Genomic DNA, 18562 nt, shown 5'->3' with positions numbered 1-18562 from the left:
TCCTTGCGGTGGTAGAGGCCAAGCCTTTTCGTCTGTTAGAAAACTCTGGGCCTACGTTGATGTATATGGGTTGGGGATTATGGCGCACATCCTCGACAGCTACAAAAAAGGGTACTACATAGGCAAGAAGTACGTACCAAACTCTGCCTGCTGCTTAGTCTCTTCATGTTGACTTCTTTCGCTCTTACGTTTGTGTGCTTACTTTTTTCTTCCAGCACACCAGAAAACCTATGTATTACGTGCTTGCGTTCGCAAGGTCAACAACCAAGATGAATAATTCTTTCCTTCAAGTTATTCGGTGATGCAGTAGGGCTCTCTGTCTTGACCAATATAACAAAATAATGACGAGCAATGGAATCGATAAGTATATCGCCAAGTATCCACTACGGGAATGAACGTTCGATTATTGCTGCCCTGGCCCTCTGTCCCTCTTCGGAGTGTCACAGGACATTAAGCAGCAGCGCAAGTCCCAAAGTCCAAATATTCGCAGCCAAAATCATGTACATTAGTCTACCTATACATTCGAATCAAACCAGTATACACATAGGAGAACCAAACAATTAAGTGCAGACCACCGAAAGAAATATCAAAGCTATGTACGAAGAACGGGATATTGAAAATGTGGCGCCAGGGATGAACAAAAAAAAATAAAGCATCATCGTGATCATAAAGCCGTAGTACTCTGACTATGTTTTGCCGGCCAGCTGCTGCTGCTCTTTCTTCAGAGTACGGATCAAGTTTTCCAGTTTTCGACGCTCTTCTTGCTCGGCCTAGATTGAATGGGTTAATATTGCAAGGAACGTGTAGTAGGGATAGGAAGGGAAGTGCTAACCTTCAGAATCTTGATATTCTCAGCCCGAGTATCACGCATCATCTTCTTAAACTCGTTCTTCAGCACCATCGTAGATGTAGTCTCAGATGTGCCATCGCGGCCCATGGAGCCCGGGCTACTAAGACCCATCCAGCTGATGCGTTCCTCATTAATCTGAGTCTCCAGCTGCTCGCAGCGATCGCGCAATCGATCAATAATGCCTTCGAATCCTTCGCGCTCTTTCTCGAATTCAATGCTGGCTTTGGTCATGGATTCGTAGTCGTCTATCGTTTCGCGGAGCTCCTTCTCTAGAGTCTCCACCCGTCGCTGCAGGTTGCCATCGCCGGGTTTCTTGGCCTTGATGGCGGCGAGTTCTTGTGCGAGTTCGAGGTTGCGAGTGTGTAATTGCTCGAACTCCTTTTGCAGGCCGGGGTTGGCGGCTGCACGCTGGGATTTGCTACCGTACGCACTGTCAAGTTCTGCCCGGGCCATGGTCAGCTCTGTTTGAGCTCTGACGTACTCGCTTTCTAGTTCTGTGAATTCCTTTTGCAGGTGCTCAGCATTTGCCTCCGCTTCTTCGCGTGCTTCGGTGGCTTCCTTGACACGCGGGTCAGTTTCGTTGCGGAGCTGTTCGATGGCAGCTTCCAGCCGCGCCACCTCGCTCTGTGCGTGGGTGTGAGCATCCGTGGCTTCACGAACCTGGCCGTCGGTTTCATTGCGGATTTGCTGAATGATTGCCTCAAGCTCGATCACTTGTTGCTCAGCCTTGGCGCGTGCCTCAGTCGCTTCCTTGACCTGCGGGTCGACATCGTTGTGCGATTGTGCGATAACAGCTTCCAAGCGAACAACTTCGCTCTGGGCCTGGGCCTGGGAGTCTGTGGCTTCCTTGATCCGGGCGTCAAATTCTTTACGGATCTGTTGCATTTCCTCTTCCAGCTGGGACACATGTTGTTCGGCCCGCTCTCGTGTCTCAGTGACTTCTTCCGCTCTTGTGTCCGCCTCCTGGTGCAACTTCTCGATGATGCCTTGTAGGCGTTCGACTTCACCATCTGTCTGCGAACGCGAGGAGTTCAGTTCTTCGACTTTAGAGTGGAACTCAGAACGGTGCTGTTCGAGTTCTGCTTCGAGACGCGCCACTTCAGTCTCAGCCCGCTCACGCGCTTCGCGGACTTCAGCGTGCGAATGAACTTCACTCTCAAGTTGTGCCAAGACAACTCCCAAGCGGGCGACCTCAGCCTCAGAGCGCTCGCGAGATTCTTTCTCAGATGCCAAAGCGCCTTCGTTGACATCGCCACGGCTGGTTGAGTTTTCCTGATGATGCGATGCCTCTTGGCGCAGCGCCTCCAGCTGCTGGTGCACAAGATCCAGTTCATCCTTCGTGGTCTGGCCCTCTCGTTCGGAAAGCTCGTGCTCCTTCCGGGCATGCGACAGTTGCTCAAGCAATTCGGCGATGTACGCGTCTCTTTCCGCGTCTGACTTGGAGTTGAGTTCGCGTTGCTGTTGGATCTGAGTGGTCAAGATATCCTTTCGTTCAAGCAGACCTTCAAAACGGCTCTGAAAACTGTCCACACCGGTGGTCAAATATGAGAGGTTCTCCTGCAGACCACCAGATTGGGGCGGAGGAGGGAGTGTTGGGCCGCGAGAGAACCCTGACTCTGCGACGATGTTGTACATACGAGCGTTAATCTCGCGTATGTATTCCCCAGACTCAGAATCGTCTCCTGTTTCGGGGGCACGCGAAGCACCCCCTGAGGGCTGTGTACCAAGGGCCCCCAGGCCATTCGCAAGGTACGATACATACGCCTCGACCGTCGCCGTTGGGTTTACCGGTCCTCCGTTGTGATCAGGTTGAGGGGCAGGATCCAAATAATAGTCAGGATTTGCTCGCAGGATCGTGTTACGCATCTGGGTACTCAATTCCTCTAGCTTCCTCTCAATGTCTTGGATTGCACCGAGACCGACAGACATCGACCCTGCGCCATATCCATGGTCCTCTCTGCCATATCCATTAAATTCATCCAAGTAGTTGGACGTTTGGTACAGGCTGCGATCATCGAAATCCTCAATGCTGTCGCGAGCGTGGCCGTTGCCGTTGAGCTCAGGGGACAAAGCACCCTTCGCATTCTTCTTCAACCCCTTGTGTGTCATCTGCAACACTCCAGCCGTGTGCTCCAATAACCGCTGCTGAATGTGCTGCGACCTGCTTTCTATCTTCCACAACTCCTGAGCCAGCGCTTCGCACTTGCGCGTGCTAGCCGCAAGTTCCTCGTCCGATTTGTCCAGCGGCTCAGCGTCTCCGCTGCGTCTAAACAGACTCCGACGACTCCGGTTGGACTTGGGCGAACTGTTGTTGAAGTCTTCACTGGTACGAGGGCTTTTAGGGTTGTATAATTTTGAGAGCGACTTCGCGGCTTCACGGAGTTTCACTTCCAGCGCCAGTTTCCGTTTCGTGCCATCGATACGACCGGACAGGAATGTGTATTCTTTCTTCAATTCTTCCACCTCTTCCATAGACAAGACCTCGTAGTTCTTGCTATCCCCCATAGCGGTTTCGGTCAACATGTACATCGTAACGGGGTCATTGGCGTTGAGAAGCGCGGAGCTTCGGGGGTGCGCTTGGTTAAGCTGCGATTTCAATTGTCAGCGAAACTTCCCAAATCTATACCATGCGATAAAGAAAAAGCCAGATTCCAGAAAGCACATACCGGATTATACCGCGATTTCTCCTCATGCTGCGGATCCAGGGAATCTTGATATCCATCCAGGAGTATCTTGGCCGGAGGTTGCGGAGGAACGGCGTCCAGCGACGCGGCGGACAAGTGCCTGGCGTCGCCGTACGAGGACAGGCTGGACCGGATATCGTTACCATTCATATTTGACAGTTCAATAAATAAAAGGTATTGAAGTCAAAGTCAATAGTTAACCCCAAAAGGGGGAGGAGAAAAAGGGTCACGGTTTAAGCGGCGGGGACTCGGGATCTCAGGAAGAGCCGTCACACGGACATGCTCATCATGGCGTGCGTTTCTGAAAAGGAGAGGAAGTTCGTTTCCCAGGGGATTATAATAATTAAAGATAGTGTTGAGTCGGGAACAAGAGGATAGCCAAGTGGTGGGAGAGACGGGAGAAAAGAGATGGTTGGAAAAAAGCGACAGCGCAAAGACGAGATCTGCAAATGAGAGTACAGAAGCTGACGAGGACGGATGACAGATCCAGTAACAGGATTGGAAGAATCAATAGAATATAAGAAAAAGAAATGCGCTTTCTGATGGATGACAGACTTTCGCCTTGACTGGTCTGCTCGGCTCCGCGGTTCTTTGCGATTCGGAACCATATGCATTTCCTTGTTTTCGGACGGTAATGACATCTTTGTTAGTGACCATCATCAAACGGGAGATACAGTTATTCTCCCAGCCACACTGTCAATCGCGACATATGGCAGACAGAGTAGGGTCGGCAATCTTCTAGTTCTGGTACTCTGTACTTCTGGTATGGAGAAATGCACGTCATGTTGTGTTCCTGGAATCCAACCCCGGATTTCCACAGCGACTCTGAAACGCACCAGTGCTCGAATCCTCCTCTAATTCCATTGTTAAAGAACATCATCTTCCTCGAATGAAATCGCATACTAATCTCTACTAGGCCTTTGTAGGTGGCTAATTACTCTGTACCGGTACACATCTAAACAGAACGTTCATTCTAAACATAAATTAAAATAGCAGAATTTCACAATGACTAGAGACCAGCTATCTGTACATACAGGGTAAAGGACATGTCTATCATCCCATCCTGACAATACACAGAAGCCGCGATCACCGTCCAATCGCGGCCAATGCTAAGGGTGTTTTAACGGCAGGCTGACATAGGAAAGGTAGAACAATTCAAAAGCGCATCGCAGCCATCTATGATATGCTTTTTCTTTTTTAATTGACCTCTGCTCCCACGTATTCCTCTTCATGTCTTTATCCCAGATAATTCGTTCGTCAACATCAGTTCGGCGTTCGAAACCATTAAGAGAAAACGTGGCGGGCGTTCTGAGCCGTTTATTTGAGGGCCTTGAAGAGCTTGGGGGCGGCACACTGGGTAGCGCAGTGGGTGAGGTGGAAAACTGTAGAAGGTCGATAAGTCAATATCATTTCCTCATGATATCCAAGCGCAAACCGGCATGATATGCGGAACCGGAAGAGCAGAAACCAAAAGGGCCGATAGAGCAATAACCACTTACACTCCTCAACGCAGTCCTCGGCGGGACCGTTGTAGTCCTCATCCTCCTGCTGCCGGGTCACACGCTCGACGCACTCATCGTAGTGGTGCTTGTAGGGAGCGCACTGGGAGGAGTTGGCGCACTCTATTGGAATCCTTGATTAGCCTCCATCAAAGCCACAGTTACAGTAAAATGATATGCTAGATATGATTGCTGTCAATGGACCTGTAACCACAAATAAATTTCCCAACCGGGCAAATGGAATACCAACTCCGACAGATCTTCGGGGAATCACTTCCACGCCGGCTTTCCAACTCCCCAATGACCACAGATCCAAAAACAGAGCAATCGTTTTTCAATTGAGAGCAAATGACTTACCCTCCTCCAGCTGGGGCTTGATGTCCTCGGCCTCCTCTTCCTCCTCTTCCTCTTCCTCTTCCTCCTCTTCTTCTTCCTCTTCATCCTGCTCAGGTTCCTCCTCAGCAGGCTCCTCATTGCTCTCAGCGGACTTCTCTTCCGGTTCGGCCTCCTGGTCGTTGGACTGCTCGACGTTCTCGGCGGGAGCCTCAGCCTGGGCCTCGGGGAAACCCAGGGAGGAAATCATATCGGAAAAATAGTCGGTGATACCCATTTTGTTCAATTGAGAGGGGTAATTGGGTGTTTGTTGACGGGGGAGAGGGGTGGGCGAGCGTGCGCGGGTGGGCAGCGACGACGAGCAGCGAGAGTAGGTGTGGTGGTGGGATTATTGGAGGTGGTTTTGAGCTTTCCGCTTTTGCTGCGCTGCCGGCCCAAGGAAAATCGGAACACCCCGGCCGCCGAACGACGAATGGAATTGTCGGCCACGTGATTGGCTGACGCTGAACGGGCTAACGCTAACATCGCATTTACTCAGCAGTCTTCGTTCTTACAATGGACAATTGAGAAAGACGATTGTTGTGGTTATGGGGGAATAGTTAAAGGCTGTAGAGTGTTGCACCAGCGCCATTAATGCTGTTTTAGCTACCATATCGGTCATTAAGTACATGTACACGTGAGGGGCAATCGTTAGGTTCTATTAGAAAGCAAATAGCAGAACACCAATCTCGTAGGTATAAAAGCTATCGGAGAAATCTTCCAAGACTGTCCTCTTAATAGATATCCCGGCTAGCTAGCACGACGCAGCCTCTCCTCCAACTCATTCGCGACACTTTGTTGCTGCACTTCCTCGTATCCCGGCGGCGGTTCCGCGGGTTCAGGGCTAGAGTGTTCAGGGCCAGAGTATGGAGGAGCATGGCTATTATGCGGTGTAGATGATGAGTTCTCGTGGTTATGACCGGCGCTGCCCCCGTCTTGCGGTCCGTCGTAGGCTGGTAACTCGTCTAAATGGACACCAGACATATTGACCTCCCCTCGAGTACTTTCCGGAGAAAACTCCATAGCCTGCTGTAAGCGCTCTTTAATACGTTCAAACTGATTCTGAAAATCAAACGCTCCGCCTTCTTTGAAAGTAGCTTTTACCTGCACGGCAGGCAGCGACGGCGGGATCCCGCCACCAGAGACCGGCTGGACAAGAGCCTGCCAGACATTTGGTCCGAAGAAAGGAGCAGAAACATGAGAGTCACGGATATTTAAAAGCGGAACAGAAAAGGATTGAAAATCTTTAGTGCCCTGGCTAGGGAGATAGACAACCTTATCCAGCCTTATCAGCGAGCGTTCAACAAAAGGAAATGACCGGATTAACTTACCCGCTGATTGGTAAGATGAATATGGCCCCCGCTACTTTGGAGAGATATCGAGTCGCTGCCCTTATATGAACCGAGTGGTTGTAACAAGAAGCCGATCCGTGGAGGCGACTTGTAAAGCAGCTGCTCATTTGGAAGATGGACGAAACCATCTTGGTCATTTAGCATAACCCAACTGTGAAAAAAATTAGCCTATTTTTGGTTCTACATATGTTTGCCCGGTCGTAAACTAGACATGGTTGATATGTAAAGCGCAATCCGATGTCGGTGTAGAGGGATACTCGCACGTACTTGATAGACATCTTGAGTCCTTAGTAATGGACCAATGTCGGTTTTTTGTGGAAAAGGAAGCCGCAGTACAGAGTATATCGTAGGAAGTAAAGACAACTGTGGCTGGTATGGAGGCAACGATGCGTATAGTGTCGTAGTACTCCGTACTCTGTAGATGTCCCTGCGGGAGACCGGGCCCGCCACTTTTTAATGAGATCCCTGGGAGCATCAGCTGATACTGAAATACATAATCATTCATATCCACCGAAAGCTCTTCAGTTATGATACTAGCATACCACATAGCCCTACTGGGTAATTCGTTGTTTCAATAGATTTAATTCTAGAAAAAACTTGTATTTATTTTCTGTTCCTGGAGATTCCTACTCCACATGTCTCCATTTCTTTTAACTATACTGTAGCGTAATCTCTCCAATTGAATCTTCGACCATGTTTTCAACAATATTTTTTATTCCAGTGTGCTCGATTTTTTGGAACCAGAATACTAACTGAATATCGTCACAGCCACAACTATCCGCTTTTACCACCCACCGGGTAAGCTACTTGCAGACTATATCATTGCCACCAAGAACGGATACCTTTCGGAAAAGGAGCTGTATAGGTTAGTCCTTTGTAATTCCATGAAATTACTTTGTACTCTTGAAGAGTATACTCCCATAACGTCATGCAATCCTCGCGTAAACTTTTCCTGGGTGGTGAGGGTGGTGGTGGAGGCATGGCAGTAGTTATATCGTCGACCAGGTTGACTTGACTCTGCAGCGGGAACTACTTGCAGAGGCTTCCCAGGAACTCGACTGTACCATCCTGGGGAGATTGGTAGCTTTCTGGTCGAGATTCCATGGATGCAGTAGATTCCAGGATACCTGTAGTTTGATATGAGCATATCGAATAGTTGGGATTGTCTTCTCTCGAGGGGTTTGAAAAAACCACTGTTAGCAGCAGATAATGGATCTTTCATGAAGAAACGGTTGATATTTCCGCAATTGTGCAAGATGAAAAAGAACCAGAAGCAAAATGGATAGAAGGATATTCCTAATCCGAACCCTTTGAAGTATTGTCCACATAGTATTCATGTACAATGCAGGTAGACGTTACGGATTGGTTCCATCATGCCGATTGCACCACCTGAACAGGGACATACAGAGACATACAGGGCATACAGGGTAACAATAACCGTAGGGGTTATTTATTTTTCTCTCAATGCTAGACAGGTTGAGGTTGCAATTAGGCCGCTTGACGCGGTGGTTCTAGAAACGTCGCAAGTCACTAAAAGCGCCCGTCGAGAAGGGACGCAACCAACCGCTTTTCCTGCTTCCCCCCACCAGCCAGACCGGAATTACTTCATCACCACCTACTCTTTCCTAATATTTATGCATGGCTCCCCAACAGCATTGATTGTTGATTTTTATCCTATCGCAGGAGGATATCCATTTTCAAGTCACTGTGAGTACTTTTTTACCTCGCAAATATATCTCGTTTCCATCCGCTTTTTTTTTTGGCTGGACTGAAGTTAATCATTGCCTTGTGATAATCAGAGCAGTCAATGTCGGTATCGTCGCGTGCTTCCTATATACTATCTTCAGCAACTATCCGGAACAACCAATATCTCTGAAACGGGCATCAGCAACCGCTCTGTCCCTGGTCAGAGATTTTACGACCAAAAGGCCGGTGGTTACGACTCCGGAGGACTGAGCGCGAAAACACAATCACCATGGCGGCCAAACAACCGTATATCCCTCCCCTGATCAGCTGGTTGTATGATCTGGTGCTATGGACCTTCTCGGTGCTCATTGACCTGTTCTTCCGCGAGGTTCATCCTCGCGGTTCTTGGAAGATTCCTCGCAGAGGTCCGATGATTATCGTCGCAGCTCCCCATGCGAACCAGGTATGGCTACGTGCTTCTATCACCCTGTTCTGTTCTTGATCGACTGCTAATTATTTCGTTCTATAGTTTGTCGATTCGTTGATTCTCATGCGCGTTATGCGCAGCGAAGCTCAACGTCGCATCTCATGGCTTATCGCAGACAAATCCTTCCGGCGCAGGTTTATTGGAATGCTGGCCAGAGGTATCGGAACTGTGCCAGTCGCTAGAGCAATGGACAATACCAAACCGGGTCAAGGGACTATCTATTTACCCGACCCGGTTAACCACCCTACTCTAATCCGTGGCATTGGCACCAATTTCGAGGCTCCGGGCTACGAAAAAGATGGCACAATCGCTCTGCCTACCATCAACGGCACGTCGCACAATACGGCCATTGCTGAAATTTGCGGTCCAGAGGAGCTCATAATCAAGAAGGTCTTCAAACACAAGGATGCTCTCTACCAGCTTACCGGACGAAAAGACATCACGGACGATGGAAAATTCACCGGGGATGTATCCGACAAGGACCTGGAGAACTTCCAGGGCTCGAAGTTCAAGTTTTCTCCTCACGTGGATCAAACAGCTGTCTACCAGGCCGTATTCAGTCGACTCAACTCGGGCGGTTGTGTCGGCATCTTCCCGGAAGGTGGTAGCCATGACCGTTCTGATCTACTGCCATTGAAGGGTATGTTATCTGTTGCATTTAAAAAAACTTTTTTTTGTTGAATTTTCTCCACTAACTCTACTTCTTTTCTAGCTGGCGTGGCAATGATGGCCCTTGGTACTTTGGCAGACAACCCGGACTGCGGCTTGAAGATCGTTCCTTGTGGAATGAATTACTTTCATGCGCATAAATTCCGGTCCAGGGCCGTGATTGAGTTTGGGACTCCCCTCGAGGTTCCAAGGGAATTGGTCGACCAGTATAAGCGAGGAGAACGGCGCGAGGCTGTTGGTGCCTTGCTAGATATCATCTACCAGAGCCTCGTTGCTGTTACCGTGACTAGTCCTGACTACGAGACTTTGATGGTTTGTTCCTGATATTCCTGTTTCTTTCTTCATGACAAGTATAACTAATTAGTATGTCACAGGTTATCCAAGCCGCTCGCCGTCTATATAACGTCAGGGGAAAGAAGCTCCCGCTTCCGATGGTTGTGGAGCTCAACCGCCGCCTCGTAAAGGGATATACTCACTTTAGAGATGACCCCAGAATTGTACATCTCCGAAAATCAATTGCGGCCTACAATAAACAGCTCCGTCTCCTGGGCATCCGGGACCATCAAGTTGATTATGCAAAGTTCTCTATCATACAAGTTGTTGCTACTCTGATCTATCGCTTGATCAAACTGGTTCTGCTGACGATTGGAACTCTGCCTGGCTTGCTCCTTTTCACTCCCGTTTTCATCGCTACCAAGTTTATTTCAATCAAGAAATCCAGGGAAGCATTAGCAGCATCCTCAGTCAAACTGCAAGGACGTGATGTAATGGCGACATGGAAGCTCCTCATTGCTCTCGCGTTTGCCCCGGCGGTATATGCTACCTATACGGCCGTCTTTACGTACTGGACTTACCGTAACCGGATACAAGGATTGGTCCCTACCTGCGTTCCTCTCTGGCTAATTGTGCCGATTGGGATGATTCTGTTCCCCACTGTCACCTTTGCAGCGCTGCGGATCGGTGAGATTGGTATGGATATTGTCAAGTCTCTTCGACCACTTGTGCTGTCTTTGAACCCGTCCTCGGTAAATACGTTGGTAAGACTTCGTCACAGACGTGCCGCACTTGCTCAGCAGGTCACGGAAGCCATCAACACGTTAGGTCCGGAGCTTTTCCCTGACTTCGATGCTGCCCGGGTTATCACAGATCCGTTCCGGGAGATCAACCGGTCCGACGGGAAAACCAGCGATCCCATTTCACTTCCGGAAATCAGACGGACCAGTACGACCGACTACAATGAAGGGTCTGCCACACAGGAACCACTCCCGCGCAATGAGTCGTTCCATAACCTTGCCAACATCGGCTTCTTTTCGACCCGACCTGCTAGCCGAAGTCGCAGCCGCAGCCATAGCCGGAGCAGCTCCATTGGTGCTCGACCTGGCTCTTCAGGAAGTCACCTAAGGCCACTGAGTCAATTGAACACCACCGGTGATTTCGAGGAAGTAAGTTCGAAGATTCGAGACGCCATGAGGGAGCGTGGCGAACGTCGTCGCCGACGGAGCGATGATGGCAGCTGGGACATGGCCAGCACTGGAACTAGCACGCCATCTACTCCGGACGATGGAAGTCGAAAAAACATTTGAACGACGTACCATGGCTTTTTTTTTTTTTTTTTTTTTTTTTTTTTTTTTTTTTTTTTTTTTTTTTTTTTTTTTTTTTGTGTCACTATTTTTTCTTTTCCGTCTTTCTCTCCTTGGTTAACACCCCCATTCCATAGCCGCGGTGTTTGGCGTTGAGCAGTGTAAAACGAAAATGACTGTAATTATTCTCATGTTTACTTGATATCCTTATTGTTATCCTTAAGGAAAGACGTTGAGATTCCTAGCCTTTATGTACGGAGTACAAGTAGAACTACACCCGGAGATGCGCAGAGCCAAGACTGGTACAGCAACGTTTCCTCCCCGGAATACACGTGCGGAAGATACATCACTGGCGTGTCATTTGTCCGGGTGTGTTTTTCTTCCTGTTCGTCAGATTCAGTCCACATACAAATCCTGTCAGAAGAGGAGTGCATCAACGTGCTGTCATTCTAACTTTTCCGCAATTGGTTGTGGCCATCTTGCCTCTCGCCCGCTTATCACCCAAAATTAGAAAACGCCCTGGAGAACAAACAGTGTAGCCTGATGGACACAGCCTTTTTATCGTCATCTTTCTTACTTTATCTCTGACAGGTTTGGACTGTGGTGTTTTCAATTTTTCCTCTTCTTTTTAAAAGGCGCTAGTCTCGACGCAGAGGAAGCCTTTCGCAACGTCGCCTCCTCCGTCCGCGAACGTTTCCCGCCTCATCATCGCCCACGTTTCGTTCACTTAATCCCTATTTCCCTACGATTGCCGAATTTTCTTTTTATATTATAATACACGAATTAACGAATAACTATGGCTACATCAATGCATCTGTCTCGACTCCGGAAGTGGTTTCTCGCGTCGCCTCCGATCGAATATGCTATTTCACATCTCCGAGAGTTGCTCGTCGGAGCCCTCAAGCAGGGCCCTGTCCCTCAACATGTTGCCTTTGTTATGGATGGAAACCGGAGATTTGCTAGAACACATGGGATTGAGACTGTGGAGGGACATAATTTGGGATTTGAGGCACTGGCAAGGGTAAACTTCACCTGCTTCCTCTTGCTTCTCGAGAAGTTGGCTAATTTATGTCACCCGGCATCTAGATTCTTGAAGTCTGCTATAAGAGTGGAGTGAAAGTCGTCACCATTTATGCGTTTAGTATCGAGAATTTCAAGCGGTCCAAGTTCGAGGTTGATGCATTGATGGAAATGGCCAAAGTGAAGCTGTCCCAAATGGCACAGCACGGCGACTTGCTCGATAGCTACGGCGCAAAGGTCCGCGTATTGGGCCGATTGGATCTCCTCAAGCCCGATGTTCTTGAGGCCGTCAACCGAGCCGTGGATATGACGAGTCGGAATGGCGACCGCGTCCTGAATATCTGTTTCCCCTATACGTCGCGCGATGAGATCACTACTGCTGTCCGAGACACGGTTTCCGAATACAGCAGACCGTTGAAGCCGATTTGCTCTCCGTCTACAGGTCCACGCACTCCATTTTCGGAGTCGCATATTGCTCTCAACATCCAAGCGCAGAGGACGGAACACAATAGTGACACGGAATCTACTTCGGGATCTTCGGAGGACGGGAATGGGAACACTAAGCAGGACCGCAGTCGCAACAAAGTTTACGAATCTGGATCTTCTTTCTCCTCATCCACGACGCTCCACCTTGGGCAACAAGATGGGCCCGGCACTAAGACCTCGACACCGTTGACGGAAGGGACGGATACGGATAACCCGGCCTTCGTATCCCCGGAAACCATCTCGCGCCAGACATTAACCGATCACATGCTTACAAAAGACAACCCGCCGCTGGACGTTCTCGTACGGACGTCGGGGGTAGAACGCCTTAGCGACTTCATGCTTTGGCAATGCCACGAGGACACGGAAATTGTGTTCTTGAATGTCATGTGGCCCGAGTTCGACTTGTGGCATTTCATCCCCGTCTTGTTGGGATGGCAGCGACGCATCTCTAAATCGAAGCAGAACCCCGATGCGGAAGGGGACTTTGATGGAGAGGGGTCCGTGTCAGCGGAAGAGGACGATGGAATTATCCTTCGTCCGGACAACAAGGTGAAGGGTATGTAAACCATGCCTCTGATGTGCTTGTCGAGAGAAAAGGAAACCAAAAAACAACTCGCATATAGCATACATCTATGGGGGAGTTTTACGGAGTTTGCTTTTGGAGAAATTGACCATTGATATCCCGCGTGTTTTGTCATCTATTTACCATGTTTGCTGTGGCTTGTCTTTACGGATACTGCTGTATATTACTACGACTGATTGTGCACAATATATATACAAATCTTTTATATCTGCTATCCTGGACTTTGGATATTTGAATGCCTCAGGTATGTACACGTGATCATGACTCATCCCACACTGCGGCGGGGAACATCGGAGGCGTTTTGGAGATAAGAATTGAGAATTGGATTCACCACTTCTCTCTCTCTATACCTTTATATTTATATCCAATTGCCCATAGTCATCATGGTTAACCAAGTCGCTGGTTCCAAGGCCCTCCTGCTGGGCTCTGGCTTCGGTATAATACCCTGCTCTCATGCCTCTGGGGGTGCTATACATCCAGTGCCCCGCATGCGAAAAAGTTGTTCTTTGAAGAATGATGCTGATTGATTCTATTAAGTCACCAAGCCTACCGTTGAGGTTCTCAGCAAGGCTAATGTCCAAGTCACTGTTGGTAAGTGCATTGAGTTCTATCGTCAATTGGGGTGTACTCGGACCCAGCTAATTCAACCACAGCCTGCAGAACCCTCGAGAGCGCCCAGAAGCTCTGCGAAGGCTTTGAGAACACCACTGCCATTTCCCTCGACGTCAGCGATGAAAAAGCTCTCGATCAGGCTCTCTCGCAACATGATGTTGCCATCTCCTTGATCCCCTACACCTTCCACGCTTTGGTCATCAAGTCGGCCATCCGCACCAAGAAGCACGTTGTCACGACCTCTTACGTCTCTCCTGCTATGATGGAGTTGGATGAGGAGTGCAAGAAGGCTGGTATCACCGTTATGAACGAGATTGGTCTGGACCCTGGTATCGACCACTTGTACGCCGTCAAAACCATCTCTGAGGTGAGTTATTCTTCACTCCAAGACCAGGGTTAGATAGATACTGACAACACAAGGTCCACGCTGAAGGCGGCAAGATCAACTCCTTCCTCTCGTACTGCGGTGGTCTACCCGCCCCCGAAAACTCCGACAACCCCCTGGGCTACAAGTTCTCCTGGTCCAGCCGCGGCGTTCTCCTCGCCCTCCGCAACGCTGCCAAGTTCTACCAGGACGGCCAAGCCGTCTCCGTCGACGGCCCCGAGCTCATGGCCACCGCCAAGCCCTACTTCATCTACCCCGGCTTCGCCTTCCTCTGTTACCCCAACCGTGACTCCACCCCCTTCCGCGAGCGCTACGAGATCCCCGAAGCCCAAACCGTCATCCGCGGCACCCTGCGCTACCAGGGCTTCCCCGAGATGATCAAGTGCCTCGTCGACATCGGTTTCCTGAGCGACGAGGCCGCTGACTTCCTCAACGCCCCCATCGCCTGGAAGGAGGCCACCCGCCAGATCCTGGGCGCCACCTCGTCCGACGAGAAGGACCTCACTTGGGCGATCTCGTCCAAGACTGCGTTCGCTAACAACGAGGAGCGCGACCGTATCCTCGGCGGTCTCCGCTGGATCGGCCTCTTCTCTGACGAGCAGATCGCTCCCCGTGGTAACCCGCTCGACACCCTCTGCGCTACTCTGGAAAGAAAGATGCAGTACGAGCCGCACGAGCGTGACATGGTCATGCTGCAGCACAAGTTCGGCATCGAGCACAAGAACGGCGAGAAGGAGACTCGTACTTCTACTCTCTGCGAGTTCGGTATCCCTGGTGGATACTCAGCTATGGCTCGTACCGTTGGTATTCCCGCTGCTGTTGCTGTTAAGTTGGTGCTTGACGGCACCATCAACAAGACTGGTGTCCTCGCACCCTCGGACATGGAGATCTGCGGTCCTCTCCTCAAGGCTCTCAAGACCGACTACGGCATTGAGATGATCGAGAAGACCATCTAAGCTGGCCATGGCTTCGTATAATGTTACCTAGAAAAATATCTACGGCATTGGAAATAAAAGTACAATTATGAAGTCAACTTTAACTTGATACTCCGTAAAAATTTTTAATATCCAAGGATTTATGATTTCTTCATGTTATGCTTCAACAACTTCTTATCGTAATCGTATCGTAACCATATCCGTAACCAGCAGGACTGAGAAAAAGAAATTCATGGAGAAGGAAAAGATCAAAGCATATTATGAAAATGTACTGCTTTCTCAAGTCCAATTGTTGAGAACAATGCAAAATGTTTTAGTTTAGTTTATAGGACGAGTTTTTGACGCAGACGGTATGATGGGCTATGGGTTTGTGGACTGATTTCACAAAGCTTCCGCGTGCTTATGGAGACGTTCAGAGAATAGTGCCAAACCTATACCGAGAAGAGCGAAGACAGACATCAGCAAGTGATTCCAAGGGCGTGAAGATGATCTGGTAAGGGGTATGTGAGGAAGCAATGGCTACCAAACAAAGGGGAAACAACATACCCAAAAGTCTGCTTGATGCTGCGCACATAGTAAACCTCCCAATTCTGCTTGGTGACATCTTCCTGACCAACAGGGACACCGGTCCAGGTGACGCGCATCTGAGTAACACCATCCATATCGTTCTGGTCGAAGTTGATCGCTAGAGTACTGAAGTGACCCTCGGGCCACTGAGCCAGACGCCACTTCTGCTCGATCAGCTTGTGGGGCTCCAGCTTCGAGTACTCGCCAACGACGTTTCCATCGAAGATGGAGAACTTTGCGCCAACGTTGCTGCCCTCGAACTGGCGAGGGGGAGCGCGGGTGAATGCGGTGATGCGCTGCGGGTCTGTAAAAGTGCTGTACAAATCCTCGGCAGTGGTGCGGAACTCGTCCGACGCAGTCACGGTGGCGGTGTTAACGGCGACCTTCTTGTTGGATGATGTGGTGGTGGTAGTGGTGGACGCCGGGGCTTCCTTCTTGACCTGGGGGTAGCTGGTAGCAGGCTTGAACCCGCTGGACGGGTTAACACCAGGTGCGTGCTGGAGGTCCTTTCCGTGCTCATGGATCAGGGTTGGACACAACTGGACCAGAGATTGTCTGAGCTGAGGGGTGATCTTGGAACGGACAAGGTCCTTTACGGGTTGTTTCGAGGGAGACTCGGAATGGACGTCGATCTCAAACTAATCCCCGACCGTCCGTCAGTCTTGGGCACGGAAGGCTTTAATCTAAGGGGCTAAGAGGGAACATACGACATACTCATCCTCCTCCGTGTCGTGGGCGACCTCAGGAACAGAGATGGTACCACTAACCAGTTCCTCGTCCTTGGTCTTACCTGTCGACGGGTCTTAGCCGTGTGTCTCTAGGATGAATGAGGCACAGACTACAAACCTTCATACTCAAGCTGTACCTTAACGTCGAACAATGTGATGACCTTGCCCTTTCTCTGGCTGACATCCACATCGCCGTCCATAGTCAGTACTTTGGAGACATTTGCAGCGACGCCATTCTCCTCGGCGGCAATGCCAACGAGGTTGTTTTCAAGATACTGTCTGGCCCAGGATGAAGCATCCTTGTTCACCCAGTGCCAGTTGTTGGGGTTGTGGAGGACCATGATGAACGGATAGTATTCGGGTAACGAATTTTTATTCTAACTCGCTAAAGGTCTGCTATACGGCAGTGTTCTCAATATGAGCAACAGGAAGGTTCCGTCGAAAACTGTAGGTTCTATTCAATCATTGCGAGTTAGCAAGCAATCTCGACAAGGATGTGAAGCAATTGGTGCAAAAGTAGCATGAAATTCAGGATCGCGGGTAGCGTTCCCGGACTGAAAGCTAATCAACAGCGACAGCTCTAAAAGACCGTCTGTGTCTGACTGGTGCCAGCTATGGAAAACTCATCATTCGAGGGGCAAAACGCGGAGCAATTAAATGCCACCGCCAACAGGGGAGAAGAGAGCAACTTACAGTCACAATTCGGGCCCTGGCAATGGACGCTGTGAAAGATGTAGATCAATCAATGTTGCTGTAGAGAGGAAGAAGCAGAATCAGAGATTTACCGGGTTGGAGGGGGAAGTTTGCTTAATAAACCCGCCTGCTGTTCTGCGCGGAGGAAAGAAGAAGAGAAAAGAAGAGTTTTTTTATGTCGAAAGGAAGCCTCTAGAAGCCGCACTACACGTGATGCGCCAACCATAACTAGACTAGCGCATATTTCCTTATCTGGTAAGCGATATCAGGGCTATTCTTATATAGTGTAGAACATTCACAACATTTATACTATAGACCTTCTCAATTATCTCGTGGTGAATTACCTTCACATACTACAACCTTTTCAAGGATGGAGAAACTGGCGGCGCTACGAGGTAGATAGCTACAATGGTTATGGTATTGGGAACGACCCCCAAAACTAGAAAAAAGCCAGCATTGAAAATACGTACTAACACACTGGGCATCCCTGGGCACCCGGTATATAACCTCCAGGGTTACTCAGTGGATTTAGTGAGCCCATTGAAAGATAACTTGATGAAAACAGGGAACTATACGGCAGCACGAGCCCTGTGCCTCAAGGAAGACACCTCGACAGGCAACACAATGGCACGAGAGACGTTGCGAACACAATGTAATTCGATAAGCTCTGTCATTTAGCCGCCCAGTAAAGCATTTGCATAGCTACCTGTCAGCTCGCTTCAGAAGATCAACTAACTAATGCTATTGCCACTTTTGCGACTTATGCATTAATCGAATGTAAGAAGATGCCCTGTTGCGACGACAGATTCAGGGGTGGCCGAACTGGTAGCATGGGTAAAGGGGACGTTGGATAAAGGGGATTTACAGTAAAAATAGCCAAGTCCCTAACATCCGCGTGATGACATGGCAGGACTCGGATGAGGCTTTCATCTTGTTCCTTGCGTGCCCTGCGGCATATACCGGACGGAAAGGAATAAGGAAGGATGCATTCATTGATTTGTATTTGTATGGGCGCTGACATGGAGGATATTTGGGGACTGGCTACCGGAAAGACGCACATACAGAAGCAGTCCTCTTTGATATCAACATCTCAAAACGTCATCCGCTGCTCATGCATCTAATGAGACTTGAACTTACACCAATTCAATACCGCAGCCATGGATTACCAAAATAAGTCCATTGCCACCTTGACATACTCGCTTTATAAAAGCCCTAGAATTTGGATAGCATTATGGCCCGCAATATGACGAGGTACATTGACGTCTTCTTTGAAGATGCCGCCGAATGGCTAATCGGTGCTTTCGCTCTACATTGCAGAATATCTTCGTTGGCTTTTGACATTGATGAGGTCGTGAATGGAAAAGCCGCGTTTTT

General features: G+C 49.4%; 7 protein-coding genes across 7 annotated transcripts; 3 read left to right on the top strand and 4 right to left on the bottom strand.

The window, feature by feature from the left end:
• Positions 1-686: 686 nt before the first annotated feature.
• Positions 687-3684, bottom strand: EURHEDRAFT_380275 (involucrin repeat protein; the record flags this gene model as incomplete). The annotated part of the gene is made up of 3 exons (XM_040779274.1): positions 687-770; positions 833-3436; positions 3517-3684. The coding sequence occupies 3 exons, from the start codon at positions 3682-3684 to the stop codon at positions 687-689; spliced, it is 2856 nt and encodes a 951-aa protein (XP_040635873.1).
• Positions 3685-4484: 800 nt separating this feature from the next.
• EURHEDRAFT_415603 (cytochrome b-c1 complex subunit 6 family protein) lies at positions 4485-5783 on the bottom strand. Its single transcript, XM_040782738.1, has 3 exons — positions 5391-5783; positions 5034-5156; positions 4485-4916 (listed from the first exon to the last, which is right to left on the bottom strand). The coding sequence occupies exons 1-3, from the start codon at positions 5641-5643 to the stop codon at positions 4852-4854; spliced, it is 441 nt and encodes a 146-aa protein (XP_040635872.1). The 5' UTR covers positions 5644-5783; the 3' UTR covers positions 4485-4851.
• A 163-nt stretch (positions 5784-5946) lies between these two features.
• Positions 5947-7168, bottom strand: EURHEDRAFT_415601 (uncharacterized protein). The gene is made up of 3 exons (XM_040782737.1): positions 7025-7168; positions 6737-6908; positions 5947-6680 (listed from the first exon to the last, which is right to left on the bottom strand). The coding sequence occupies exons 1-3, from the start codon at positions 7033-7035 to the stop codon at positions 6156-6158; spliced, it is 708 nt and encodes a 235-aa protein (XP_040635871.1). The 5' UTR covers positions 7036-7168; the 3' UTR covers positions 5947-6155.
• A 1564-nt stretch (positions 7169-8732) lies between these two features.
• Positions 8733-11182, top strand: EURHEDRAFT_463119 (putative glycerol-3-phosphate acyltransferase Sct1; the record flags this gene model as incomplete). Its single annotated transcript, XM_040784851.1, has 4 exons — positions 8733-8906; positions 8973-9570; positions 9643-9911; positions 9974-11182. The coding sequence occupies 4 exons, from the start codon at positions 8733-8735 to the stop codon at positions 11180-11182; spliced, it is 2250 nt and encodes a 749-aa protein (XP_040635870.1).
• A 793-nt stretch (positions 11183-11975) lies between these two features.
• Positions 11976-13249, top strand: EURHEDRAFT_463176 (undecaprenyl diphosphate synthase family protein; the record flags this gene model as incomplete). The annotated part of the gene is made up of 2 exons (XM_040784856.1): positions 11976-12200; positions 12266-13249. The coding sequence occupies 2 exons, from the start codon at positions 11976-11978 to the stop codon at positions 13247-13249; spliced, it is 1209 nt and encodes a 402-aa protein (XP_040635869.1).
• A 339-nt stretch (positions 13250-13588) lies between these two features.
• lys9 (saccharopine dehydrogenase (NADP+, L-glutamate-forming)) lies at positions 13589-15336 on the top strand. The gene is made up of 4 exons (XM_040782736.1): positions 13589-13703; positions 13806-13859; positions 13922-14247; positions 14301-15336. Exons 1-4 carry the CDS (start codon positions 13652-13654, stop codon positions 15219-15221), a joined length of 1353 nt encoding a protein of 450 aa, XP_040635868.1. The 5' UTR covers positions 13589-13651; the 3' UTR covers positions 15222-15336.
• Positions 15305-17290, bottom strand: EURHEDRAFT_415595 (AHA1 family protein). The gene is made up of 5 exons (XM_040782735.1): positions 17189-17290; positions 16614-16949; positions 16475-16557; positions 15747-16405; positions 15305-15631 (listed from the first exon to the last, which is right to left on the bottom strand). Exons 2-5 carry the CDS (start codon positions 16834-16836, stop codon positions 15613-15615), a joined length of 984 nt encoding a protein of 327 aa, XP_040635867.1. The 5' UTR covers positions 16837-16949; positions 17189-17290; the 3' UTR covers positions 15305-15612.
• Positions 17291-18562: the final 1272 nt, after the last annotated feature.

The sequence above is a fragment of the Aspergillus ruber genome (assembly GCF_000600275.1).
Source record: "Aspergillus ruber CBS 135680 unplaced genomic scaffold scaffold00028, whole genome shotgun sequence".
Taxonomy (NCBI): Eukaryota; Fungi; Ascomycota; class Eurotiomycetes; order Eurotiales; family Aspergillaceae; genus Aspergillus; species Aspergillus ruber.
Note: the sequence above shows the minus strand (reverse complement) of the source record. Positions and strands in the feature narration are given on the sequence as shown.

What these genes read in the sequence shown, in the direction of transcription:
- EURHEDRAFT_415595 (XM_040782735.1), bottom strand. Translation starts at nt 16,836, where the DNA reads ATGGTCCTCCACAACCCCAACAACTGGCACTGGGTGAACAAGGATGCT. An exon ending in GGTACAGCTTGAGTATGAAG is followed by an intron (nt 16,558 to 16,613) that starts GTTTGTAGTCTG and finishes ACCCGTCGACAG; the next exon opens with GTAAGACCAAGGACGAGGAA. An exon ending in CGGAGGAGGATGAGTATGTC is followed by an intron (nt 16,406 to 16,474) that starts GTATGTTCCCTC and finishes GTCGGGGATTAG; the next exon opens with TTTGAGATCGACGTCCATTC.
- EURHEDRAFT_415603 (XM_040782738.1), bottom strand. Translation starts at nt 5,643, where the DNA reads ATGGGTATCACCGACTATTTTTCCGATATGATTTCCTCCCTGGGTTTC. An exon ending in CAAGCCCCAGCTGGAGGAGG is followed by an intron (nt 5,157 to 5,390) that starts GTAAGTCATTTG and finishes GGATTCCAATAG; the next exon opens with AGTGCGCCAACTCCTCCCAG. An exon ending in CGAGGACTGCGTTGAGGAGT is followed by an intron (nt 4,917 to 5,033) that starts GTAAGTGGTTAT and finishes GACCTTCTACAG; the next exon opens with TTTTCCACCTCACCCACTGC.
- lys9 (XM_040782736.1), top strand. Translation starts at nt 13,652, where the DNA reads ATGGTTAACCAAGTCGCTGGTTCCAAGGCCCTCCTGCTGGGCTCTGGC. An exon ending in TAATGTCCAAGTCACTGTTG is followed by an intron (nt 13,860 to 13,921) that starts GTAAGTGCATTG and finishes ATTCAACCACAG; the next exon opens with CCTGCAGAACCCTCGAGAGC. An exon ending in CCGTCAAAACCATCTCTGAG is followed by an intron (nt 14,248 to 14,300) that starts GTGAGTTATTCT and finishes TGACAACACAAG; the next exon opens with GTCCACGCTGAAGGCGGCAA.
- EURHEDRAFT_415601 (XM_040782737.1), bottom strand. An exon ending in TTCATCTTACCAATCAGCGG is followed by an intron (nt 6,681 to 6,736) that starts GTAAGTTAATCC and finishes AGGCTGGATAAG; the next exon opens with GTTGTCTATCTCCCTAGCCA.